Source organism: Brassica napus, chromosome A5 (genome assembly GCF_020379485.1).
Source record: "Brassica napus cultivar Da-Ae chromosome A5, Da-Ae, whole genome shotgun sequence".
In the NCBI taxonomy this organism is placed as follows: Eukaryota; Viridiplantae; Streptophyta; class Magnoliopsida; order Brassicales; family Brassicaceae; genus Brassica; species Brassica napus.
Window position 1 is genome coordinate 2,448,324 of NC_063438.1, and position 27,986 is coordinate 2,476,309.

Genomic DNA, 27,986 nt, shown 5'->3' on the forward strand with positions numbered 1-27,986 from the left:
TATTATGAGAAATTTATAGAAAATACATTCTTAACATTTTGAACAAAGAGAAGCTAATCAAAAATGAGGACCAAAACAAAACAGAGACTTGTTACAAAAGTAGATCTTAACCGTTACCCAACACCTACTTTTAGTTAGATAATCTTGTAACTTAAAGCGTTTGCCAATATCTAAAGAGAGGGTCAAAAATGAAATATGTCATTGATGGAATTCGAATTTAACTGTTGGAAACTGATCACACCGTTGAATATTAAGCATGCAGTGTCCTATACATCTACACAAAATTTCAGGCAGATCAGGACACGAACGAACCTTCCACGTTCTCTTGAGGTTGCTGCAACAGACCAGTTTTCTGAATTACTGCATATTCAAATGATTTTGGACCAACCTACAAAGCATGTTATGCACTCAGTTTAACTCCGATTGATAAGCTTTTACTTTCTACAGCTTCCCTGCAGTTATAAATTTCCATAGAAATCTTATTCACCATCGGAGTTTCTCTGATCCGCCTTGCAAAACCCTTCCATGAAACTGTAGAACAGTTTGTGCAACCTCGTGGTTTCTTAGTTCAGAAAAGAATGACTTTCTCTCAAGTTACAGATCAAATTTCGGATAGAGTTTACCTTTTAATGATGATCCGTCAACTGATATGGATTCTATGCAATTCGTCCTTTCTATAGACAACTTGTTCTTGATCTGATCTCCACTCTCCCTCTCTCTAACATGTTAAATTTTGATTATTAGTGTATTATTTTTTATAATTAAGTATTTCTAATAATTTTTGACCATTATAATTTTAAAAAACACAATTACTTCTTTAAAATTTACAATTTACTTTTAAATAATACATAAGTAGAAATATGTTTTTTTAATATTTTGTTTCTTCTAAAAGGTGGATCTTTTTTCGTAAAATATTAGATTAAAGATAGATTTACAAGAGTTCTTCCATAAAGCCGATAAATGACTAATCTTTTTCGGAGCCACGAGCCGGTGTGATACAAGTTACATCCAGAGACACACGATGATACAATCCAAACTTAAAAAAAACAAACAAGTAAAAAAGAAGCTAGAAGCATTACTGGAACTAAATATGAACTTCAAGAACGATGAAGCTGATCTGAACCGGAAGCAGGATTGAGAGGAAAAGCGAAACACGCCTAAATTATTAGAGTTAAGCTGAAATCTCCACCAATGTTCCCTTAGAAACCATACAATCAAACTACCACACTTACCACTTCTTCGAACAAAAGAAGCCACTAGAGAACAAGCCATATTCGAGAGGAATTATTTAGTTTTTCAGAGTTAATTTATCTGCCAGCCTCCACGTAGGTGGTAAACAAAAAATCTTTAATAACAGGTCGTGTCCTTGTTCCCAGAACAAATAACCAACGTATTTGCACATATTATCATATGAGGGGTTGTATCCGAAAGCTGTAAAACGGAGCTACATATATTCCTGAGTTATTAATATCATTAACCTTCAAACTAAAAGAAAAACTTGTTAAACTTATTGAACTTATTGTTTTTTCAGTTAAAAGCCTATATAAAAAAGGGCTAACTCGCTTTTTAAGACCGGAAAACCATGACTTTTCTTTTTCTTGAGAATAGTTGGTGAAGTAAAATATAAACAAAGAAAAGGAAACGACTAACATGTGTTAAATATTATGTCTTGCATGTTTTGCGTTGGTTGTTTGACTTAATCTACTCTGAATATTAAGTTAGAATTTCAGTCTTTACATATCTTTATGACTTTATCTATTTACACAGAATTTATAAAAGGTTTTTCTTTAAAACGTGTGTTTAAATATTTAATTTTCATTGTTGACGTCGGCACGTATCTTCTTCATATAGCTCATGCTAGCCACTCCGGGACCGAGACCCACCATTGTCGCCGTTGGATCTATCTGCCGCAGCCATATCCAGACCTAAGGTCCCATCGCCTCCGTTTCACCCAGATTCCAGCGACGCCAATGATGATGAATACGAACAAAATAAATTCAAATTCAAATTTAGTGGTTACAAATTTATATTAAAAAAGCTGTCGCAAATATCTACAAATTGCAGGATGAAACAAAGAACGTGGTTACCAAATTACCAATTCATCTCAAATTTGATAATGCTTGCTGCAACCAGTCATTTTACGATGAGCACATATATAGTTATCGTGTGGGTTATGTGACAAAAACTAAAAAAAAATTGATATTAAATTTTACGTAATAACTACAGAAAAATCTGTATCTATTGTTGAATTTTTTTTTCTTGTTGTGTTTTACTTGGTAATATGGTATCCCCAAAAAATATTATCATAAATAGCAATGAAATTCTTTGAATAAAATTACGTCAAAACTTATTATAATCGCAACTCTATTATAGGAGCAATCTCATCAGTTTGAACCCCACTTAGGTATCTTAAAAGGTATACAATAGTATTGTAATAAATTATATTTAAATAATTAAATTATCATTTAAAAAAATCTAAAAAAAATAGAAAGAAGCTATCTGGAATTTGACTATTAGATAAGATTCTTAAAAACTTATATTAAGAACTGTTTTTTACTTTTTCTTACTTCTTTTAATTTTTTTAATATTTATAATTATAATCTTTAGATATTTTGTGAAAGCTTCCCACTGGAGCTGCTTTAATGTTCTTGTTAACCATGAAGTTTTGATATTGGTCCATAACCGCCAGCAAAAATAAATTTCTATTAAAACTCCAATGTGATAAAGTGGAATATGCATGAAAGAGTCTTGCTGAATCGCCAGGATATCATTCTAATTTGCATTTGATCACGGTCTTTGCGCTGAATAGCTCCATAGACTGCAACATAAATCAGCTGGATTCGATGTTTGTGGAATAATAATGATGGCATAAATAATAGTTTTCTTTAAGAAAGCCAATTTTGTTTTGGGTTGACTTTAATCTTTTGAAAATTATTCCATCCTGAAAAGTATTGATTTTGTCGTTCTTCTAAGAAACGTATAATTAATTTTATTTTCTCCGGAATCCTTTTTCAAAGTTTTTTTGGATTAAATGTTAAATATCTTATTTTAAAGTTGGGCAAATTATAGCATATGCAAGAAAATCATTTCGGTGGAGTGACTCATCGTCACCTTATGAAAACATGAAAAGAGACTACATACAAATATTCCTCAATTTAGTTAAATACATTAAAATTTTGAATTTTTTAGAACATTAAAAAAAATTGGATTTATTTTTAAGAGAATCCCTGATGAAAATTGAGTCTTTTAATAAAAAATTTATCATTAAATACTAAATATTAAAAACAAATAAAAGAGGAAAATTGAACTTCTTAAAAAAAAATTAGATCTGATCGGAATAAATTGTAACTTTATATTTTCTGTTGTAGAATTTAAGTCATATCTATTTTTTTGTAAGTTTCTTTTGCTGCTGTAAATTCGTAAAACACTATTTCGTTTAGAAATAAATTTTTCTTTAGTAAAAAGTGAAAATAAAATTTGCTACAACAATTTATTTTAAGAGATTTTTGCTGTCTTTATCTATTGTTGAATTTTTTTTTCTTTTTGTGTCCTACTTGGTAATATGGTATCCCCAAAAAAATTATCATAAATAGCAATAAAATTCTTTGAATAAAATTACGTTAAAATTTATTATAATCGTAACTCTATTATAAGAGCAATCTCATCGGTTTGAACCCCACTTGGGTATCTTAAAAGGTAAACAATAGTATTGTAATAAATTGTATTTAAATAATTAAATTGTCATTTAAAAAAATTTTAAAAAAAGAAAGAAGCTATTTGGAATTTGACTATTAAATAAGATTCTTAAAAACTTCTATTAAGAACTGTTTTTTACTTTTTCTTACTTCTTTTAATTTTTTTAATACTTATAATTATAATCTTTAGATATTTTGTGAAAGCTTCTCACTTGAGCTGCTTTAATGTTCTTGTTAACCATGAAGTTTTGATATTGGTCCATAACCGCCAGCAAAAATAAATTTCTATTAAAACTCCAATATGATAAAGTGGAATATGCATGGAAAGGGTGAGAGTCTTGCTGAATCGCCAGGATATCATTCTAATTTGCATTTGATCACGGTCTTTGCGCTGAATAGCTCCATCGACTGCAACATAAATCAGCTGGATTCGATGTTTGTGGAGTAGTTTTCTTTAAGAAAGCCAATTTTGTTTTGGGTGGACTTTAATCTTTTGAAAATTATTCCATCCCGAACAGTATTGATCTTGTCGTTCTTCTAAGAAATCGTATAATTATTTTTATTTTCTCCGAAATCCTTTTCAAAGTTTTTTTTGGATTAAATGTTAAATATCTTATTTTAAAGTTGGGCAAATTATAGCATATGCAAGAAAATCATCTCGGTGGAGTAAATCATCGTCACCTTATGAAAACATGAAAAGAGACTACATACCAATATTCCTCAACTTAGTTAAATACATTAAAATTTTGGATTTTTTAGAACGCTAAAAAAAAAAATTGGATTTATTTTTTAGAGAATCCCTAATAAAAATTGAGTCTCTTAATATTTTATTATCATTAAATACTAATATTAAAAACAAAAAAAAGAGAAAAAACAAAAAAAAAAAAAAATTTGGATCTGATCGGAATGAGTTGTAACTTTATATTTTTGTTGTACAATTTAAGTGATATCTATTTTGTTATAGGTTTCTTTTGATGCTATAAATTCGTAAAATATTATTTTGTTTAAAAATAAAGTTTTCTTTAGTAAAAAATAAAAATAAAGTTTTCTACGGCCTTAAAATAAAATATTGTTATAAAATATTACAATGGAAAACTTTATTTTTATTTTTACTAAAATGTTTTTTATTTCTAAACAAAATAATGTTTTACGAATTTACAGCAGCAAAAGAAACCTACAACAAAATAGATATCACTTAAATTCTTCACTATCATGTCGTTAAAAAAAATTCTAACCTTTTATCATTTCTTATTTTGTTTTGTGATATTATTTATAGAAATGATAGAAAAGTATACGAAAATGTTATGTTATCGTAGTACACACAAAAAGGAAAAGGCAATGTGATGTTATACGTTGCGCCATATTGTTACATGTATATATTCACACATACACACAGTATATATGTTCTTATTATACCATCATATAAAAATGTTAGATCAATATTTTTACAAAAAAAAAAGTGTTAGTTCAATATTTTTACAAAAAACAATGTTAGTTCAATATTTTTACAAAAAAAATGTTAGTTCAATATAATTTGAAATATGTAATTTAAACATATACATGCTGCTTACTCGTAGAATGAGCAAACCTCCGAGGTGGATCTAGAAGAAGGATTACAAGAAACAAATGCTAATTTCAATGAACCTAAAACGATCGGATGATAAAATAGTTATCGGATGGCGCTACGCCGTCTTAGTTTTATTTGCTTCTTTTTAGAAATCAAATTACGCACTGTGGATGATAAAATAGTTAGTCCACTATTTGTAACGACTTCCAGTGTAACTAAATATCAGAATAGAGAAGACCACCGATCGAGCATGAATAAGAAACATCCAAAAGAATATTTGTCTATTTGATATCTCACAATTTCGAAGGCATGCACTACGTTGCTTCCTCATATTTACTTTTTCTGACTGATTTATATTAATATAATTTATCTGGTATGACCAATTAATTTAATACTAGATTTTGACCCGTGCAACCGCACGGGTGTTCGTTTTCACTTTTCTATATATAAATTATTGTTTTAGAACATAAGTGATATATATTTTTAATGTTAATCATATACTTAAATATTTATATAACTATTTCAAATACGATAATTTTATAATTTACATGTTATTATTGTTTAAACTTTATGTATTTGCAACTTCTTATTATATATTTATCTTATTGTATTTGCATTTAGTTATTAAGCAAATTAATATATTCATGAGAAAATATATTTAAAAAATATTTTATATTTAATTTATGCTAAATTCTGACCCGTTTTTCAAAACTGGATTTTTTTTTACCAATATTTTTATGCTTATTCATTTTAGATAATTTATTATTGTATATATAAAAATATAATATATGTTAATTTTTAGACATGTATTATATAGTTTGTTAATTTTAAGTCGTTTGATCATCATATTATATTTTAAATAAATAGTTTATATTTATGAAAATAATATTTATAAATTTATCAATTGAATATAATTTTATCATATTTATTTTAGTATAATAATTATATTTTTACATGATCATGACTATAAAAGTAGATAAAATAGGATATAATTTATTTATTTTCATTTCTAAACGATAACTTAAAATACATTAAGTTACTGTTTAATTATTACACAGATTTATTAGAATTTTTAAAATATAATATATAAATATATATTATATTTAAAACGAAAATATATTGTGATTAAAGTAGTTACAAAGATTTTATATTATTAACTTAAAAGAAATACATGTTAATTTTTATACATGTATTATATAGTTTGATAATGTTAACCCATCTTACCAACATATTAGATTTTATTTTTGAACATACATATTTTATAATTTCAAAAATAAAATATATAAATTTAATATAATTTTATTATATTTAGCTCAATAAAATAATTTTAATTTAATATGATTGATTATGATTATATCATAACTAAAATATTATAGATTTTTTATTTTTCTTTTTATATAACTGAATATATTAATGTATAATAATATTTTAAACTAATTTCGAAATTATTGAAAATATTTAAATATAATTTCAAAAATGAAGATCTTGTAAAAATCTTTTTAAACAGATTTGTTTGAATTTTAAAATAAATATATTTATATTTAAAATGAAAAGATATCAAAAGATACTATGATTAAAATATTTTAAAAATTATATTTATTATTAGTCTGAATTAAAATATAGTATGAATTTCTATGAGTATGTCCATTAGGTCCATTTTTTTAAAAATCACACATGAATCAAGGTTGTGACTTCTATTTTAATATATAAGATGACCATCATCAATGACTATGCTAAAATAGACTCGAGAAGACTAATATCTGATGATAAGCTTGTTTAAAAAACATGTGACGATAATCTTGGGTTTCATTAAAAAAAAATTAATTATATTTAACTTTCATTCATGACAATTGGCGCATTGTGTACTTTCCACCTAACTCTTATATAGTGCTCAACAAACTCCGAAAATAAATCACATGTAAATATTAAAAAATGAGTCACATTAACGCTGGGGTTTGTCGTTCAGGATCTCCAGTGATATATAAAAAGTTTATATCACATGGAGTATTAATTAAAAATATTAAGTTTTTATCAAATAAAATAATAATAAGTCAATGAAAGCCAACTGGTTCACTCGGTAAAGATTATCAGTTCCATAGTCTAATAATCCCCACTCTTTACGTTAAAGCCCTAGCTTCCCCTCTCTCTATATATAAGCTATTCTAGCTACGGATCTTTTCAATTCTCAGAATACGATAAGCCCTAAATACTTTCTGCGTATTCATCATATTAGTTTTCTTAACTTGGCTTAGAAAAATGGCAATTAAGGTTGCACTTGTAGTCGCACTCTTTCTAATGTCATGCGCTATTTCAAAGGGAAGATCCCTTGGATTTTCGACCAAGCAACTTGATCGTTATAGTTTTCCTCCTAATTTCAGTTTTGGTGTTGGTTCTTCAGCTTATCAGGTTAGGTGGTTTTTACATTCTTTAACAATTTTATGACATTATATCTACTGCCTAACAATTTTACAAACTAGCTAGAGAAACTAATATTTTAATTATACCAAACGTTCATTGATGCAGTATGAAGGTGCAGTCGCAGAAGGAGGGAGGACGCAAAGCATTTGGGACAACTTCACACATGCATATCCAGGTCTACATTTAATCTCCTTACCTTTTCTCCAAAATATCAATCAATAAAACATTTTACTGTCTCCTGGGAGTTTTAGTTACAAATCTATCTTCGAACATGGTGATAAACTGTGAAATATTTTTGCTTTTATAAATAGTACGTGACACGGTAAATTAAACTTGCAGAAAGGACGAATATGGACAATGGAGATATAGCCGTTGATTTTTATCATCGATATAAGGTATGGTTTTACTTTTCTTTTTTTTAGTGAGTTTATTTTAATGTACTTTTTATTTTATTTTAATATACTTGCCCGCAACAAAATCATTTGGAACGTTTTTTACGAAAACAAATTCTTGAAAAGAGTAGGTGTGACTTTTCAAAAAAAAAAGTATATCGGACATCCCTAAAAATTAATCCAAACTTTGTCTTCTTTTGTGCGTTTAGCTAATATTTACCTTAAATTCCCGTAATAAACGAGCAGGATGACATCAAGTTGATCAAGGAAATGAATATGGATACTTTTAGATTTTCCATCTCTTGGTCAAGAATTTTACCAAGTGAGTACTACTTTAAATTTCGAAATTTATATATTGACAAATAATAACTTCATATTTCTATCTTATATGGATGCATATTTGTATATACTTAACCATTTGTTGATCTTTCAAATTTTGAATGTTCAGGTGGAAAACTAAGCGATGGGGTAAATAACGAAGGAATTCAATTCTACAAAAATCTCATTGATGAAATCCTAAAAAACGGTGAGAATCATATGCTCAAACCAGTGATTTCTGTCAAATGTTTATGTTCAAAATTTTCAATGATTTTTGATCATTAATCATTATATATATTCAAACATATACACAGGAATAAAACCTTTTGTAACTATCTATCATTGGGATATCCCTCAAGCTCTGGACGATGAGTACGGTGGATTTTTAAGCCCTCGAATCATGTAAGTAAAAAAGAAAAATATTCTACCAATAAAAAAAAAAAAAAAATATTCTACCATTACTTGCCAACGTAAGGTTATAATGTTTTAAAATAAATTTGTTGATGTTTTCGAAAACAGTGATGATTTCCGGAACTTTGCAAGAGTCTGCTTTCAAGAATTCGGTGACAAGGTCGATATGTGGATAACGTTCAACGAGCCTTATATTTATAGTGTTGCGGGTTATGACAAAGGCAATAAAGCAATGGGACGATGCTCAAAATGGGTAAACAGCTTATGTGTAGCTGGTGATTCGAGCACCGAACCTTATGTAGTCTCTCATCATCTTCTTCTAGCTCATGCTGCAGCTGTTGAAGAGTTTAGAAATTGTGACAAGGTATATATATTATCTGACTATGTTAATGGGTGGAAATATGTGTATAGTTAAATTTTGAAATCCTTTTGTGGTACTAATCAATTTGTTTTTGCAAAACAGATCTCCCAAGATGGTAAAATAGGCATAGTGTTATCACCATTTTGGGTCGAACCTTATGATGTTAATTCCCATGCTGATAAAGAAGCAGTTGAACGAGCTCTTGACTACTACCTTGGTTGGTAAGTTATCTCATTTACAATTTTTATTAATAACTTTTATTAATTCCCATTCTTTGTTTTTCTTTGTGATTTGTGTAGGCATCTCGATCCTCTAATCTTTGGAGACTATCCAAAAGCAATTAAAAGAAACGCTGGAAAAAGATTGCCTTCGTTCACCAGAAAACAGACTGAAATGATAAGAAACTCGTTTGATTTTATTGGAATAAATTACTACAGTGCTCGATATGTCACACGCCAGCTTCAGAGCGACCCTTCACGACTTCGTTTCACCACAGATCAACATGTGGAGTACAAAGGTGAGCACCTCGAATATTCAAAAATAATAAAAGAAAAACCGGCTAAGCAGTTTTCTAATTGGTAATGTATAATATATAGTAATTAGCCTAAACTTTTACTAAAACTGATAATATTTTTCTCCTTTTTCTATTAGTGACAAATCGTGACGGCGACTACATTTCCTCAGAATCGGTATGAACTACAACATCCCTCGAAAATATTCTTGGCCTATATGTACAATTTCCATGAACACAACTTAATTTAGATTTATTTTTTGATTTTTCAATTTCAGGATGAACTCAAATTTATCTATGTATATCCTGAGGGCCTACGAAAGCTTCTAAATCATATTAAAAATAAATACAACAACCCAACTATCTACATAACTGAAAATGGTAATATTTTAAAAATTACTCTCAGTTATCTTACTAATTGTCATCTAATTGTGAATTTCTTTATTTTATTAGTTCAGCTTAATAATCAAGTTAATAAAATGCAGGATATGATGACTACGATGTTGGGACAGTCCCACGTGAACAACTATTAAAAGACACAAAGAGAATAGAGTACCACGAGAAACATCTTCAAGAACTACATAAAGCCATCACGTAAGAAAACTTCAGTATCTATCAAAAATTGAATAAGTATAGTGACAACTAATCTTAATTGATAGTTAGCTAATATTAATAATGTATTGCAGTGAGGATGGGTGCGACGTTAGAGGCTATTCCGCATGGTCGTTGTTGGATAACTTCGAATGGGAACATGGATACACGATGAGATTTGGTCTATACTACGTTGATTATGCAGATGATCTAAAACGATATGCTAAAGATTCAGCCAAGTGGTTCAAAAAGTTCGTGGAGAGAAAGGAGCAAGCAACACCGTCGGATCTGTTCAAGAGCATCAAGAAATGGTGGTCTGCTTTGCAGATGGTCTAACTTCTTTGAAGAATGAATCAAAGCATGAGAAACAAACAACTAGAGTCCTTGTTCTATAGGAAATTATATATAGAAATTAGATATACATGTTTGCAACGTACACAATCATTCTTTTAAAAAGTTAATTTGTAATTTTTGTTGCAGTACTGCTCCAGACACAGTAAATATTGGATGTCTGTATAAGAATATACTACCGTGTTTTTTAACTTCCAAAATTTGTCTTTTCAATTTTGATAGTTTAATTTTTTATGTAGTTTTACTTTTATCTAATGAACTAAATTGGCTATATAATCTAATAAGAATCATTCTTTTTGTGGATAAAACAATTTTTTGCAAATAAGTTATTTAGATTAGTTAAGAGAATAAGAGTAATCGAACGGAAAATTAAGACAAACAAGTATAATTCCTTGTCTTGGTTAAGTCGCACAACTGATGTAAATAAAATTATGTTCCATACTACTAGATTTTAAACAAAAAAAAAGTTAAGCAAAAAATATATATTTAAAAAAGAAATAGAACATGTGAAAAAATAAAGTCAAATAAAATAAATGGAACCTAAATTTTTATAAAATGGAAATAGCGCACGAGTCATCTACACGGATTCACCCATAAAATAATAATAGTAAAAAAATTAATTATTGGTTTAGGACTTAAAAATAATAATAATGGGCTTTATTAAATGTTATTTCAAGTATGAGCTTCAATCAAATGTGGGTTTTTTAATTCCTTCCAGGGCCTCCCATTTTTATGTCTTGAACATATTTTAGGCATGGCCCAATCGTGCAACCAGTTCTCTATATGACCAGTAATTTCCTAGATTTTCTTAAATATTCAAAAACACTACTATAGAGGATCATAATTTTGTTGCATATATGAATCTATTATATAATTTCAAGATTGCCAATCACATTTTTGATAAAGAAACTCGCAGAACTAATAGGTCCTTTGATGTAGACTCTTTTGTACAAATGTTACTTGAAGAATCAAGAAAAGATTTCTAGTGTATAATCCAATCTAAGAAAATTTACTGGCTTGAGTAGGAGATACAATTTTTACAATTTATATATTAGATTCGTCACTGGTACATTGATCTAACCGAGTTATATATTTGATTTTTTAGTCTTCGGTTGTCGACGACCTGGAGATAAATTTATTTAGAGTTGGAGTCACCCACTTCTATGTACCATTTGATCAGCCATTATGAATACAACAACAATACACGAGGGATGAAATCATGAAACTGATCACGTCCCACAATTATTGACCTGTTTTGTAATTGTCTTTTTACAACAACAATACACGAGAGATGAAACTGATCACGTCCCACAATTATTGACCTGTTTTGTAATTGTCTTTTTCTTAAAAATCGCCGACGAGTTTGACCGGTTTAGAACCACGTCACCATCAAGACTGCTTCAAAATTGTCAAGTTACAAGTGGATCTCGCTAATACAGATCCAAGACAAAGTCCAAGACCAATAACATACTTACATACACCGTTGACTGTTCACGAACCTCTTCGAAATTACCAATATGCCCTCTTTTCTCAGTCTCTCGTGAACGATTCAAAGTCAACGACGATGCTCCTCTCGGCCCTTGTCCCAACGATTTCCTCTCCGTGTTTGTTCTCTAAATGAGAGAGCATTTTGAGCTTACTATATAATATAAAAACTGAGTGAGAGCATCAACTAGTAGAACATACATGATCATTCAGTATATGGATTATGGAGTGGACATAAGCTGAAATATGTTGTAAGCAATAGACGTGTAGAACGAGGAGGACTCTATGATATCTTCTTCACTGTTTTCAATGATAAGAATATCATTAGGCGCAAGCAAAAACGAAAAGGTTGGTAAGAGATTGAATGCTGTTACAATAGAAAACAGGAAAAGGTAGGTAAGTGAAATAAAGAAAGAAACAATTGTTTACCAAAAAAAAAGAAGAAAGAAACAATTTAAATTATGCATGGTTTTAAAGCATTTGCTTTTTTTCGTAACTTAAGTGGAAATTTAAGTTAAGAATCCATTCTATCAAGGATTAGGTGTAGTTGCGTGGGTCCAATTGAACTTATCTTCTGCCTTTTTATCGTAACACTAACATGTGCTGTTAAATTTGTTACTGCGGACTGAACATCGCTAACCTAAACCATGCTAATCAGAACCTAAACTGAAAACTGGTGGGTTTTACGCGGCATCTATAACATTGAAGAACTGCATTTTCAATTTAAAAATGGGGGGTGTGGACGAATTATTACAACGGGAGTAGACCATATTATAAAATAATGCGGTCCTTAATCAACTATATCGCCAAAAGACAAGTTTTAAAAAAAAAAATCGTGAAGAAATATATTAAAATTTTGCAAGTATTCTGAAAAATTGAAGTTGACTGACCTTATTGATATTTTTGTATTAGGCAAACGAGGAACGGTCTGCAATAGGACTCTCAATCAATTCGTTTCTTTTTTAACAATAATGCTGCATAAAAAAATACTTATAACCCCACTTTGACTTCTCAATTCTATATATCTCAATCACGCATTTATATATCATATCACTTTGAAGGCGCTTCTCAAGATCTATAAGCCAGAGAAGATTATTTCAAGATCTACCTCTTATCATCATTATTGTATCTTTCTTCTCCAAGAACAAATTTTAGAGAAAATAAATCTAAAGTTTCATACAAGACGAAACCCACCAAAGATGACACAGTAAGTGCTCTGTTTCTTTCTTTCTATTATCTCAATCATTCCAAGATTCATATTTAATGAATCTTGAAATTTATATGCAGTCTTCAAAGAACATATCCTACATCGATGTCAAAAGGTAGAGCTAGCTTTCCAAAAGGCTTTCTCTTTGGAACTGCTTCTTCTTCTTACCAGGTAACAAAAAATCAAGAAACTGAAAAGAAAAAAAAATATTACAAGATCAAATGATATTTACTTCAGTTTTCTGTTTTAATTATATAGTATGAAGGAGCAGTCACTGAAGGTGAGAGAGGTCAAAGCATGTGGGATCATTTCTCCAACAGATTTCCTCACAGAATCAGTGACCATAGTCATGGAAACGTTGCCGTCGATTTCTTCCATCGTTACAAGGTACTTTCTATCTTTAACCTTTTCGGTTTCTTGCTCCTCAAGGTAGTTAGTTACAATATTGAAGATCTATGATTAATTTCTTGTACAGGAAGATATAAAGAGAATGAAAGATATAAACATGGATTCTTTTAGGCTCTCCATTGCTTGGCCAAGAGTGATACCTTGTAAGTATATTAATATTTCTGAAACTTAATTATTGTGGACATTTATATCAATAAATATCCATGGTTGACTTTGTGAAAATCAAAACAGATGGCAAGAGAGAGAGAGGAGTTAGTGAAGAAGGGATTAAGTTTTACAATGATGTTATAGATGAACTCCTAGCCAATGAAATCACTCCTCTTGTTACCATCTTTCATTGGGACACTCCTCAGGATCTTGAAGATGAATATGGTGGTTTTCTAAGCGAGCAGATTATGTAAGCAAAATCGACTTTATTTGAAATTTTTAATATATGGTGAATGTATCTGTTCTAGAGATTAATGCTGGGTTATCTGCAACCACAGAGATGACTTTAGAGACTATGCGAGTCTCTGCTTCGAGAGGTTTGGGGATCGAGTGAGTCTATGGTGCACACTGAATGAACCATGGGTGTACAGTGTTGCGGGTTACGACACAGGGAGAAAAGCTCCAGGACGATGCTCCAAGTATGTTAATGGAGCTAGTGTTGCTGGTATGTCGGGATACGAGGCTTACATTGTGAGCCATAACATGCTTCTAGCACACGCAGAAGCAGTGCAAGTGTTTAGAAAATGTGACCATGTAAGTAGACTTTCTATAAATAGAACACAAGGAATCCACTGTTGTTTGTTGTTGTAGTGATCTGATTTAAATACTATGCAGATCAAAAATGGACAAATAGGCATTGCGCATAATCCACTTTGGTATGAGCCTTATGATCCAAGTGATCCAGATGATGTAGAAGGATGTAACCGAGCTATGGACTTCATGATTGGTTGGTAAGTGATTCAAAATGATAAATGAGTTAAGTCTTTTTGGTGTGAGACCGTTCTTGATTTGTTTTCTTCTTTGTCGTGGTGTTTCATACAGGCATCATCATCCAACAGCGTATGGAGACTATCCAGACACGATGAAGAAATCTGTAGGAGATAGGTTACCAAGTTTCACACCAGAACAATCCAAGAAGCTGATAGGCTCTTGTGATTACGTTGGTATAAACTATTACAGCTCGCTTTTCGTGAAGAGTATCAAACACGTGGATCCTACGCAACCCACTTGGAGAACTGATCAAGGCGTAGATTGGATGAGTATGTCTCTTGATGATAATAAATGATGATGATGATGGAAGCTTTGTGACTAACTTATGTCTCCTTACTAACACATGGTGCAGAAACAAACATTGATGGTAAACAAATAGCGAAACAAGGAGGATCAGAGTGGAGTTTCACATATCCAACAGGACTCAGAAACGTTTTGAAGTATATGAAGAAAAACTATGACAATCCTCGGATTCTCATAACGGAGAATGGTATTAACATCTTTTGGATGAGTATTTTGCATGTCTTCGCTGTTTCTGTATAGATCTTTAATGTAACATTGTCTATGATACTCTCAGGGTATGGTGAAGTAGCTGATCAGAGTCAGAGTCTGTTTATGTACAATCCTTCAATCGATACAGAGAGATTGGAGTACATAGAAGGACACATCCACGCCATTCATCAAGCTATTCAGTAAGTAACACATATGTTTAGAGCATAGACATGACCGTTTTTAGCATGTGTACGTGTAAGTAGAACGGTCGAATAAAGATCCAATACTAAAAAAGAAATTCTTATAATTTTAAATAAGTATAAAACCTTAAAAATTTATTTATAATTCTAAAGTTAAAACATATAATTATTAAAGAAAAACAAAATATGTATAGTCTCAACTATCAAAATTTTAAAACTTTATATTTATACCCTTATAAGTTTTTGAACAATGACTATAAATTATTTGAAACGGCACTATAGGTTAAGGGTGTTTAGTCACTTATGTGTTTGTTTTCATTAATATTAACAGTGAAGATGGAGTTAGAGTGGAAGGCTATTACGTATGGTCATTGCTGGATAACTTTGAGTGGAACAGTGGATATGGTGTGAGATACGGTTTGTATTACATTGATTACAAAGATGGACTTAGAAGATACCCGAAAATGTCTGCTTTGTGGTTGAAAGAATTCTTGAAGTTTGATCAAGAAGATGAGTCGTCTTCTTCTTCTGCGGAGTCTAAGAAGGAAGAGAAAAAGGAGAGCTATGGAAAACAGTTATTGCATTCTGTTCAAGATAGTGGTGCGCTACCTGCGGTTTTGGGGAGCTTGTTTGTTGTCACTGCAACTGTTGGCACTTCTCTGTTCTTCAAGGGATCCAATAACTGAAACAGATTGTTCTTAAAAAGTAAAACCTATAAAGCTGTTGCAAATTGTTGAAGATGAAGAATATTTTATGATTTGTAAACATTCCTTATGCTTGTTCAGTGTTATTGTAAACTTGTTTGATCTATAAGAGAATTTTACTTATTTTAGCATTTTCAAAATAAATCAAACGTCCTATTTCTCCTACGAGATATATTATATATCATATGTATCAGATGTCCACCGAACTATGATCTCTTACAAAATCTCCCCGAACTAAAAAGTATAGATCTATTTCTCCCTGAATTAATTGTTCGAAACTTAATTACCCATAAACCATGGTTTCCACTGGTTTATTATTAACCAAATAATTTCATCCAGCTAAACCAAAAAAAAAAAATCAAACCCAATAAATTTGTAACTTATATTAATTTTGTAACTTATAGGAACAATCCCGCACTTTGAAACCCAATAAATTTATAACTTATAGGAACAATCCAGTGTTTTGAAACTCAAATAAATTTGGTTAAATTATTTGGTTAATAATAAACTGGTTCAAACCATGGTTTATGGTTAAATAAGTTCTGAATTATCTATTCGGGAAGAAATAAGTCTGTACCTTTTAGTTTGGAAAATTTTAGAATGAGATCATAGTTTGGTGGACATCTAGTGCTATATGATAGTTTTAGTGGGAAATATAATTTTTATCCAAATAAATCTGTTACGTTATATTTTGGTTGAAATGTCTCCAATTGAGAGTCTCTTATTAGCGCTGTCAATATGGACTTAAACCATTAAGTTATTCTTAAAACTCACACATTGGTAGTAACTACAATCATGGGCTATATTATCTCTAAGATTGGAAATGACACCTTTCCCATTTTTTGATCTGCAGGGAGATGGAGAAAAATAGCTCATTTTTCAGTAATATTACTTGTTATATAAACTTTATTTATTGAAAAGTTTTTTAAATTTTATCGTATAAATTATAACCATAGTTGGAATTTAGGAGTAAAATTATTTATACGTAGGATTCGTAAGCACATCAATATAAAAACCCAAATTTGAAGTCTGTATTAAAAAGAGTTACAGCCCATATTGAGATGAGGCCTGAATATTTGTAGTCAAAGGCCCAACTTAATTATATAATACTATCTTAGAGAACTAAGATAGTTAATTAAGCAGCATGATGTGATGAAAAGTCTGATTCCTAATTCTTTGCCATCCTTTTTTTGGCACTTTTAGTTCTTATCAAACTCAGTTACAGACAGTAAGTCTTATTGCTGCTAGTGAAACTTCAAATCAAAACATAGTCAATTATTATAGGCAAGTGGGTTTTACTAATGTTGAGTTCTTTATGGAGTCGAATGAAATTTTACTTCTGTATGAGAGAGAGGGAGGGCGATGAAAGCAAAGTTTCCACGAATAATTTAAGACTACTCTACGGGGACAAACCAAATCAAGAGTACTACACTAGTACTTTTCTTTGAGTCAAGCTAAGTAATAAAGAAATAAAAAAATGTATATTTATATATTCAACATTCACGTTCCACGTTTCATGCTTCTACTGGTAGGCAGTCCAAATCGATGGGTGGAAATTGGCAACGTACAAAAAACGTTCGATACATCCGATTCCTTTTAAAGATATATTTTTTGGAAACGTTATCCGATATCTGTGCAGTTGTATTTTGACTGATAGACATCTATGCATGTAACATGTTCCCCCTATATTCAAGTTAAACAGGCGCAAAAAAAAAAAAAAAATTAAAATAGGCTCCGAGAATATTCACATTCAAACTCGAAAAGCGCGATACTTGGATATACATGTTTTTATTAATTCGTAAATAAGCATTTCATTTTTATTTTGTTTTTTGCTAAGAATAAATAAACATTCATCTTCACAGCTGGTGGTCATGCAGTTGATCTAGCCTTTCTAGCAGATATGAAGATAAGATAAAATAACATAAAATAAAAGAAAAAAATTAATTTTATTAAATCAAGTAAGACGGCGTTAAATAATCTACGACGCCATTCTATCAAGACTTTAATCTAGTTTGATTTTCACCTAGAGTTGCTTTTGTTATCTAAACTTTGTAATCTAAGTTATTAACAGGCATTAACTGGTTTATAATCTACCCCATGAAAAAAAGTCTAGAGAGCAAGACGGACCAAAGCTTTACAAGTTCCCGACTAATATATGTGTTTGTTCCATTAATCACGCCAGCGTCAACGACAATTGGAGACTATAGGATTATTGATATTTATGTAAACTTTATATATATATATATATTAATTATTGATTTAGGTTTATATAATTATATAGAATTCTATAAATTATTATTTTATCAAATTTTGTTATATTTATATTGATTCAATTTAAAACAAATAATTTTTTTTTTTGATAATTAGAGTGCTTTAACTTTCACCGAGATGAATGAGACTAGAGATCGAAACAATCACGAACCACACGGTGACCAGAGTCACACTAAAAATATAGGTTGTATTCGGTCTCGGGAGACTGCAGAACCGTATGTAAATACCACAGTAGTCAGAATTCAAATCTAAATGGTGAAACTCACAGTCGTGAATCTTTTACCATCAAAACCAAAAGTCTCGTATTTTTTTTAATTTATTGATTTATGAAATCACGATTGTACTGATTTTGTCTTATAATAAAGTTTCAATTGCAAACAGCTCGAATACGGGAGACTAGCTAGATTGGTTTTTGGTTTATAGATTTTTGAAATATACGAATCATTCTGTTATTTATGAAATTTGGTATATGGTTCTGTCTTGGTTCGATTATTTTAGTTTTTAGTTTGGTTCAGATAATAATATTACCCTAATACAATTATTTGAAGTAGATAATGAAGTCTCCTACCCAAAAAGGAAAGGACTATAATTCATTAACAGGGGTTTACATAATGAAGTAGACATGCATATTAGAAAAATTAAGATATTGCAGAGACTATAATTTTATATTAATAGTATTTAAATAAGTCTTATTAATTTTAATTGACATTTTATTAGGGTGGATTAATACAATTAAATAAAATCATAAAACATATATCTTTATGTAATAAATTCTTTAAAAAAAATATTTATCTTTTTAGAAAACAGAATGGGGGTAGTATATACGAACATTCTTAAACAACGTCAACAAACCGGTACATAATAATAGTAAACGCTGACGCTGGAGACAAAACACATTGCATAATAAACATTTTCCAAAAAAAAATTACTTTACCTCCGAGGTCTATAAATAGCTGCCCGGATCACATCATTTTCTCCCACTGACAGAAATCTTCGAATTTGGTATATATATCTTGCTTCAACATTTCTTAGATCCATGTTCATAAGCTGAACAGGACATTAGATACCAAGCCAACATTTAGTAAATTAGCTGTCACAACATATTATATATAACATATACATGTCTGTGTGCAGTTTAAAGAGCTAGCTTCTCCACATCAAAAGGCATTAAGTGAAACTCATTATCTCTTGAGAGAGTTCTACTGCTGTAAGCAATGAAACAGTAAGTGAATTTTGCGAGAGAGGATCGGTAGTATCATAATGTTGTTTATATATATATGTGTGTGTGTTTGTTTTTGTAACGTATGAGCATGCATGCAGTTTTAATAAATTTTTAACAATGTGTTTTTATACAACTTGTTAACAGAGGAAGGAAGAGTTGTGACCAAAAGAAATCATTCGTACGAGCTGATTTCCCCCAAGATTTCTTGTTTGGAACTGCTTCATCTGCTTACCAAGTAAGTAGTACACAATTATACGTTAAACGAATGCAATATTTAGAAACAGTTGAATGGGTGCGCCTACTGTCCACAGGACCACAACAATCGACTCAATCTCCGTGTTTTTATTTTTATTTTGATATAAGTATGAAGGAGCAGTGAAAGAAGGTTCCCGAGGAGAAAGTATGTGGGATGCTTTTGCTCGCAAGTATCCAGGTATCATCGACATCCCTTTAACTGATGATTGTTGCGTCAATCTTAAACAATCTGTAACACAAAAAATATATTTCATCTAATAATATTTGAATTATTTTTCAGAAAGAAATTGCCGCTCTAACGCGGACGAGACCGTTGATTTCTATCATCGTTACAAGGTGGGTATCATTACTTTGATGTGTTTAGATCTTAGTATCATCTAATTAAAATTAATAAATAATATGTGCGTCAGGAGGATATTCAAAGAATGAAGGATATAAATATGGATGCTTTCAGATTCTCCATCTCCTGGGTCCGGATATTACCTTGTAAGCTACAAACACATTTCTACTGATCTCTTTATTTAATTCCGATAATTAATGCAAAACATGGAATATGTATATCTCTAAAATTATTTTTATGTTCTAAATCACAAGATGGCAAACTAAGCAAGGGAGTGAACAAGGAAGGAATTAGATTCTACAATGAGCTCATTGACGAACTACTAGCCAATGGTAGATATATTGTGGTTCACTATAATACAATCAGTCAAATCATAAAATCAGTTAATCCAGTTCTTAATGACATCTTAAAACATCAACAGGAATTACACCTCTAGCAACTTTGTTTCATTGGGATACACCTCAAGCTCTAGAAGAAGAATATGGCGGATTTCTAAGCGAAAATATTGTGTGAGCTAAACTCCAAATATCTCGATAACATTGCTTTAAGCTAAAGTTATTTTATGTAATTTGATATGTATGTGGATGCTTATATTATGCAGAGTGGATTTCCGAGATTTTGCTACCATATGCTTTCAAGAATTTGGAGACCGAGTGAAGCTATGGTTAACAATAAATGAACCATGGGTCTATAGCGTAGGTGGCTATGATGCAGGAAGAAAAGCTCCAGGACGTGCCTCAAAATACATGAACGATGCAGCCATAGCTGGAAAATCCGGTCACGAGGCTTATATCGTTAGTCACAATCTTCTTCTGGCTCATGCCGAAGCCGTTGAAGCCTTCAGGAGTTGCCGTAATGTATGAACCACTAATCTTGTTTTCTCTTTTTTTTTTCCTGACTGTCGAAAATGATGGACCAAACAATTAACTCACACGATCAGTATGTTATATGGAGATATGGACCAAACAATATGTTTTGTTGACAAAAAAAATCAATACGTTATATGGTGAACATATGATATGTAGTGTCGATAAGTTAGTACTTTATTTGTATGTTAACATAGCATTATAATTCATTAATGCGTTTTCGTGTTCAGTGTAAAGATGGAAACATCGGTATGGCGCATTGTCCTTTGTGGTACGAGCCATATGATTTAGCTTGTGTTGAAGATAATGAAGCAGCCGAGCGAGCTATGGAGTTTATGTTTGGATGGTACGGTCGAGTATTAATTCTTTTTCTCATTATTATAATCAAAGTTTTTAATGAATTACGTGGATTACTAATACTTTTTCTCTTGTTAATTGTCTAGGCACATGAATCCAACGGTGTACGGAGATTATCCTGAAGTGATGAAGAAAATTGTAGGAAAGAGATTACCGTCTTTTACCGAAAGCCAATCAAGAAAGTTAAAAGGATCTTTTGACTTTATTGGTATTAACTATTATAGCTCTGTTTACGCTAAAAACGTTGCTGAAGTAGATCCCGACAAACCGTTTTGGAGAGCAGATCAACATGTTGAATGGAAAAGTATGTAGTCAATTAAAGATTAGTGAAGTTATATACGATACTATTATTTCTATGTTTAATTTAAAAATTCTTGAGAATTTTCTTCTTAGGGTTTGGTTCGTTTATTATGAGTATGACTCACAAACAATTTTTTTTTTGTATTTTAAAACAGAACAAAATAAAGCGGGAAAGGCCATAGGTGCACAGGTTAGTTCTCAAATAACTTCAAATTTATATAGCTTGTACTCTTTTACATACTTATTTAATTTTGCCTTCTCAGGGTGGGGTTGAGTGGAACTTGATGTATCCACAAGGATTACGAAAAGTTCTGAACTATGCCAAGAATAAATATGGAAACCCTAAATTTATAATCACTGAAAATGGTAAAATATAAAACTCGATCCATAGGCTTCAACTTGATCCCCAATATATTTCACAGTTCTTAATATTTAAAACAACTACAAATTTATTTGAGCAGGACATTGTGATGCATACGAAAAGAAGAAGCCAAAAATCTGTGAGTTGATGGATATGAAGAGGACTGATTATCACAAGAAACATATTAGCAACCTTCACAAGGCCATATAGTAAGCTCAGTTATTTTCAAAATTTATTTTCCTTACTCAAAGTAAAGTTAGTAATCCTAGCAAGATTTATATGTGGATCTTAATTGAAAAAAATAATGAAATACTTTTGTAGTGAGGACGGAGTCCAAGTAGGTGGATATTTTGCATGGTCATTGCTGGATAATTGTGAGTGGAATTGCGGATATGAAATACGGTATGGATTGTTCTACGTGGACTATGAAAATGGGCTTGAGCGTTATCCAAAAATGTCGGCGATGTGGTTCAAGGAGTTCTTGAAGAAAAGAGACGAAGACATGGTGAAAAGATCACAAGCGAAAAGGGTTAAGGTGTCGGAGTTTTAAAGCTAAGCAAGTGTAATGGAATAACCAATAAGGCTGATATGGCCGTTTGCTTACTACGTTAATGTTAATTTTCCTTTTTAATTTTGTATAGAAGGTGAAGAGTTTTCTCCTGCCTGAAATAAAATGTTTTCAAGATTCGGAATGAAATAAGATTTCAAAAGTTTCCTAATATGTATCGATTCAAACGAAACTTACTCTATTCTAGGTCGTGATCTATATTCACCAACTCAATGAATAAAATTGGCCTTGACGCAAGCATATGAAGCTCATTACGAGGATACATGTTCACTTCCAAGTCAATCCCATGATTTCATCACGTACAATTTTCACATTGATGTGCTTTTCTTATTCTAAAGTCACGATACGAAGCAATAAAGAGAAGTCATTAATATAGTTTGAAGAACGACTAGTATATTAATATAGTTTAAAGAACGACTAGTATATGTCAGAGCACTGATAGTTAGATTTCAGATAAAATATATATGTGAATCAGAATAAGATATTGCTTGGAAAAAATAACATATGAATACTTTGACTCTTCATAACGGTCATTAGCTTTGAACCAGCTGATCTAGATCAGGATTATCAGTTTGCAATTATTGCAAACTCTCTGTAGCAAGATAAAAGGGGGTACTGATACAATGCAATAAAGAAAGCACATGGGAAGTAAAGAGAAGACAAAGGTCACATGCCATAATTCTAGTGTTTGTTCCCTCTCTGCTAAGCCTCCATGCTTCTTGTTCCCTTCTTTCTTTCTTACTTTTCTTCTTATCTTCTTCCGTTTTTTGGACTTCTATTTTTTTTTAAATAGTTACTAAGAAACCATAGACATTTGTTTCTTTCTATATACTGTAATGATCTCTTATACAACACGTATATTTATACTGAAGTTGTTTTGTAATATATGGTTTGGTGACGATTTCCAGCGTCAAATCACTAATCCAAAATTGCCTTTAGAAATATAAAATAGCTAAAAGGGTAAACATGATTTAATTCTTGTTGGTCGTTAATAATAACAAAGCCAAACCTAAAACTTAGCAACAGAAAGGGACCCATATTAATGCCCCTAGGAATTAGGATGATAACATAACTTAATATATCGACAGAGCCAGATTCCTAGTCTAGTATCATTATGATGGATAAGACATTGTCGTCGGCTTTAAATGGGCCATGAACCCATATGCGAGACTCTCATGTGAGCCATCAAATTTTGGGACACCCTTTGTCTTTTTTTCTTTTACCTTTTCCTCCTTCATGCTGTTAAATTGTTAATGAATTCACATCTCTGCGTTGACCTTTTTAAATCTTCAAGTCAAAGGGCTTAATCGTCTTTTCCAAGAACAAGGGTAGAACTGGGAGAACAAATTAGTACAACAGTCGATGATGATGATGATGATGTGAGTGGCCGCCACTAAGTTTGGCCAATCGGCGTCTGTTAATGTCTTTGGTTTCCATATGATTGGCTTATTCTGAATGAGACCAAAAGACCAAAGCTTATATCTGTTTGGTCCATTCTATATAAAATTGGTTTATAACACTTATTACCTTTGCCTACTTAACAAGGCACCTTGTGGGGATCGTATTGGCCACCAATTATTCAGTTGTTACTCAATCCCTATATCAAGTATCATACAAAACGTGATTCTAATCTTCTTATCCACATAGACATTTAAGTGTGTAGTATATAATCATTCTTGGTATAGGTAGTTTACACAATACTTTGATGCTGTCCTGCTTAATTTGAGTTTAACTCCTAAAGTTTTCTTTTGTAACTACTGTTAAACTATTTTGTAGTTTTTGTTTCTGTTTAATCTTCATGAGGTAATCGTGTGTTAAACTGAATTGATCTTAATTATCTCATTAGGATGGATCTATACTTTTTTTCTTTTTTGTCAGAATTTATATCGATATTATTCCCATTAAAATAAAACATTTTTAACCATTATGTGTTAATGTGTAACGCATAGATCTGATCACTGAACAACTTACCATAATGTCCACATTATATCCTGAATAAATTAATAGAATGATAGAATAAACTAATAAAATGACACTACTACTTAAGTGTTTTTCTAAATTCATGATCTTCTCATCAATGTTATCTATAATATACAAAGCAAGTGAGAGCGATTCTACGATGGTGATAAGAGAAGAGAATGCTCAGTTTTTCTCACATGAGAATGGTCCCATCGTGTTTGCACATCTTTATTAAGAGTCTACCGAAACTTGGACCATCAACGTCTCGTCATAATGATATCATTATTTTTTCCGATCAAATTGAAACTTTGGATTTTGGGTTTAGTGGAAAGCCTTATCATATTTGTTTATTTCGTTGCAGTAATCATTTTCTAGTTACCCCAGCGATCGTGTTTACTTGTTTTTCAAGTTCTAAGTACCTTTGCACCTTTTTGTAGCTTTTACATTTACATCTACTTTTAATTTAGTTGTTTTCAGTCGTCACATCCAAGAAACTCCAAATTAAGCATGTGTTTTTGTTATCTCCAAAAACTCTGCGAATTTAAATGTACCACGTCGCACATTCCCACAAATCCACTGGACAAAGTAAACACGTAAGTATAAGTTTTTCATACGCAAAGAAACATCTCAAGTCCTCCATTCTCAGCTATGATTGCAATATTTGAACCCAATAGTGCTATTATTATTCGCAATTGAATTAAGAAGAATACAAAGCAATTACATACCAATATTTGAAATTATTTGCATCATCATTGTGTTTTTATTGTAATGTAAGGGGAAATCATGGTTACTCCATCATGTATATTTCACACGAACAAGTTTTACATATTTTTAGTCTACGTATTAACGATGGGCATGGATCAAATATCCAGATTTATGTACTATTCATGATTTGACATGTTTCGTCTAAACAATCAATTATTTGATTCGATTTGAATTTATTCGGATATTTTATATTAGATATCCTGTTTAATTTGTACCAATAAAATAAAAATTAAAAGAAATAAAAATAAAAATACAAAAGATTAGTAATTTATTTTAAAAATAAAAAAAGTATTTACTATTAAAATTGTAATAGCTAAAAATAAATTTAATAAATAAAATATTGTAAAACTTACATAAAATATGATAATTGTATAATTTATATAGATATATATTTTCAATATATATATATATGTGTGCATATAACATATAATCCATACGAGTATCTGGATTTTTCAGTTCAAATAAAAACAAATAAATAATCTAATAATTTTTTATGAATATTTTGCTTAGTCATTTACCAATACAAAGACATAGAAAAACTCAAGGTGTGTATGGATTTAATTTCTATTATTCAATAAAATAATCAACATCAAAGTCTTTATCAAACAGTGGCGCAATTAATATCTAATTGAGTTAATTTACTACTATATGAAGCTGTTTTTTTTTGAGAAAAATGAAGAAGCTGTTCTAGCCTAGAGGTCTAATAGAAAATGTCTTTGAGGTCATTACTGATCATTCAAAAGATTGCTACGTGAAACCCTCGATATCTTTCGAGCTACACTTATATGATATTGGTATATCAGTTATACCATGGCAGTAAATATAATTTAGAAAATTGAATATGTCGTCAAACATGGACATTATGAAACCACCACCCTTTCTTTATGATTTTCTTGGCCAAATTACTTTGAAATAGAAGACGGATCTTATAATAAGAAAGTCTATAGTTCGGACAGAATAAATTAAAATCAGAAGTCTTAATAGAGGTTTAACCATGGAAATGATGTCTTAATGGTGGTTCAACTTATGAACAAAAAAAGTCTTAATGGTGGTTCAACTCCTGGTTGTCATCGATATGTCCCATCGTAAATGCCTCAGCGCATCAGGCCAAGAGAAAATAATAATAATCCTAACTACACTTAATTCAAAGTTTGAGACTAAACCAATTAATTATTTGCAAACAAATAATTCCTAACTATAAGTTGATGTACGCATCCTCATCAATAACTTTATCCCTGTTGTATAATCTTAGATTTATTTTTTCTACCCTAAAACTTGATTTACCATGCATCTTCATCAACAACTTTATCCCTATTGTAGTTGATTATCCTAAAATACGTATTTATATAAATAAATCTAATCGGCATGCATATATAGATTTATTTTTATTTTATTTTGATCAAAAAAATAAATCTATATATGCATGCCGATTAGATGACTAAATGGCCGCTTGTGAAATTTAAATCATTTACAAAATTACACCTAATACTGTCACCAACCCAAGAACAAGAATTATAGTATTAATTGCGGATTATAGGAGTTGTTAAGCTAACTAAAATGGTTACAAATGACTGTTGAGTATAGAAATGAAAGAATTGGTATGATTAAGATAGCTTCGTCCTTATTGCTAAATAATTATGGTCTCGAGTCATCAGTTCTCTATAGTTAATTGATGAAAACCTCTGGAATTTTCTGTATCCGGTATACTATTATGTTGTTGAGACAGCGACATTGTACTAGCTTCGCTAGTGATCATAGGAGTCCTAGTTAGATGAATTTTTGTTTGTGGGAATACAAAAATCTTACTAAATTCTTGTAAAATGAAGTTTAATTCCCATATATACGATTCGGCTATTGCAATTATTACTAAGTCCTCTTTTATTTAGGCTGCTTAATGCAATGCATCTATGATCATAAGAATTCACAACTATTCAAAAAAAAAGTTGATTGATTGCGTCGATCAATATTTTTCATGATAAAACCGACAATTTGGATTGGTATCATTTTTTGGTGCATAGGTATACGTATGTGTGCACGCGTATGTATAACATGTCCGCGTACATATAAAATTGACTAGCTAAGCAGATTGTATGGAGCTAATGGGCATTAATTATTCAACTAAATTGCATATTTTATCGCATGTTATTTTCGTTTTTTTTTGCTTAAATTTAGGTTTTCGTATATTTTGTTGCACGTAAATAATACAAATACAATACCATAATGTTGCAGATTACCAATTTAAACCTGAATACGATAACGGTAGAATGGGAACATGAGGGCAGATCTGATAACACAGTAGCACAGGAAATCGTGATTAAACAACTAATATAATCATTTAGTGTGCTTTATAATCTTACGGTAAGATTCGCATTTTGTTGTAAGTTGAGGAAAAGGGGGTGTTGTACCGTTGTGCAACGTGATGACATTCTAAAACTCCAACAATTATAAGGTTCCCAAGAATTCCAACGAATATTAAAGAACGTAATATTCCTTGAACACAATTTTTTTCATCAACTTCGAATAAGTTCATTCGGATATGGATGAAGAAACATGGACTTATAGTCGTCTACCTCTCTCTGATCACAACGTAGTTAATACTAAACCAAAACAAAATTGTTGATCCTGTAAGGCTA

The 27,986-nt window shown here is 30.8% G+C and overlaps 3 protein-coding genes across 3 annotated transcripts; all 3 read left to right on the forward strand.

Moving 5' to 3' along the window:
- Positions 1–7,015: 7,015 nt before the first annotated feature.
- LOC106394900 (beta-glucosidase 31) lies at positions 7,016–10,780 on the forward strand. Its single transcript, XM_013835445.3, has 13 exons — positions 7,016–7,668; positions 7,786–7,855; positions 8,020–8,075; positions 8,319–8,394; positions 8,521–8,598; positions 8,705–8,792; positions 8,910–9,165; positions 9,265–9,383; positions 9,462–9,679; positions 9,814–9,851; positions 9,952–10,054; positions 10,159–10,267; positions 10,360–10,780. The coding sequence occupies exons 1-13, from the start codon at positions 7,519–7,521 to the stop codon at positions 10,598–10,600; spliced, it is 1,602 nt and encodes a 533-aa protein (XP_013690899.1). The 5' UTR covers positions 7,016–7,518; the 3' UTR covers positions 10,601–10,780.
- A 2,281-nt stretch (positions 10,781–13,061) lies between these two features.
- LOC106450792 (beta-glucosidase 26, peroxisomal) lies at positions 13,062–16,212 on the forward strand. Its single transcript, XM_013892555.3, has 11 exons — positions 13,062–13,307; positions 13,388–13,478; positions 13,566–13,694; positions 13,783–13,858; positions 13,947–14,112; positions 14,201–14,456; positions 14,538–14,653; positions 14,745–14,962; positions 15,046–15,183; positions 15,271–15,385; positions 15,717–16,212. Exons 1-11 carry the CDS (start codon positions 13,300–13,302, stop codon positions 16,069–16,071), a joined length of 1,668 nt encoding a protein of 555 aa, XP_013748009.1. The 5' UTR covers positions 13,062–13,299; the 3' UTR covers positions 16,072–16,212.
- A 3,105-nt stretch (positions 16,213–19,317) lies between these two features.
- Positions 19,318–27,975, forward strand: LOC106454579 (beta-glucosidase 27-like). The gene is made up of 15 exons (XM_013896697.3): positions 19,318–19,362; positions 19,495–19,582; positions 19,727–19,817; positions 19,946–20,015; positions 20,118–20,173; positions 20,248–20,323; positions 20,432–20,509; positions 20,599–20,686; positions 20,779–21,034; positions 21,274–21,389; positions 21,487–21,704; positions 21,856–21,890; positions 21,964–22,066; positions 22,162–22,270; positions 22,383–27,975. Exons 2-15 carry the CDS (start codon positions 19,575–19,577, stop codon positions 22,609–22,611), a joined length of 1,533 nt encoding a protein of 510 aa, XP_013752151.1. The 5' UTR covers positions 19,318–19,362; positions 19,495–19,574; the 3' UTR covers positions 22,612–27,975.
- The last annotated feature ends 11 nt before the right edge of the window (positions 27,976–27,986 follow it).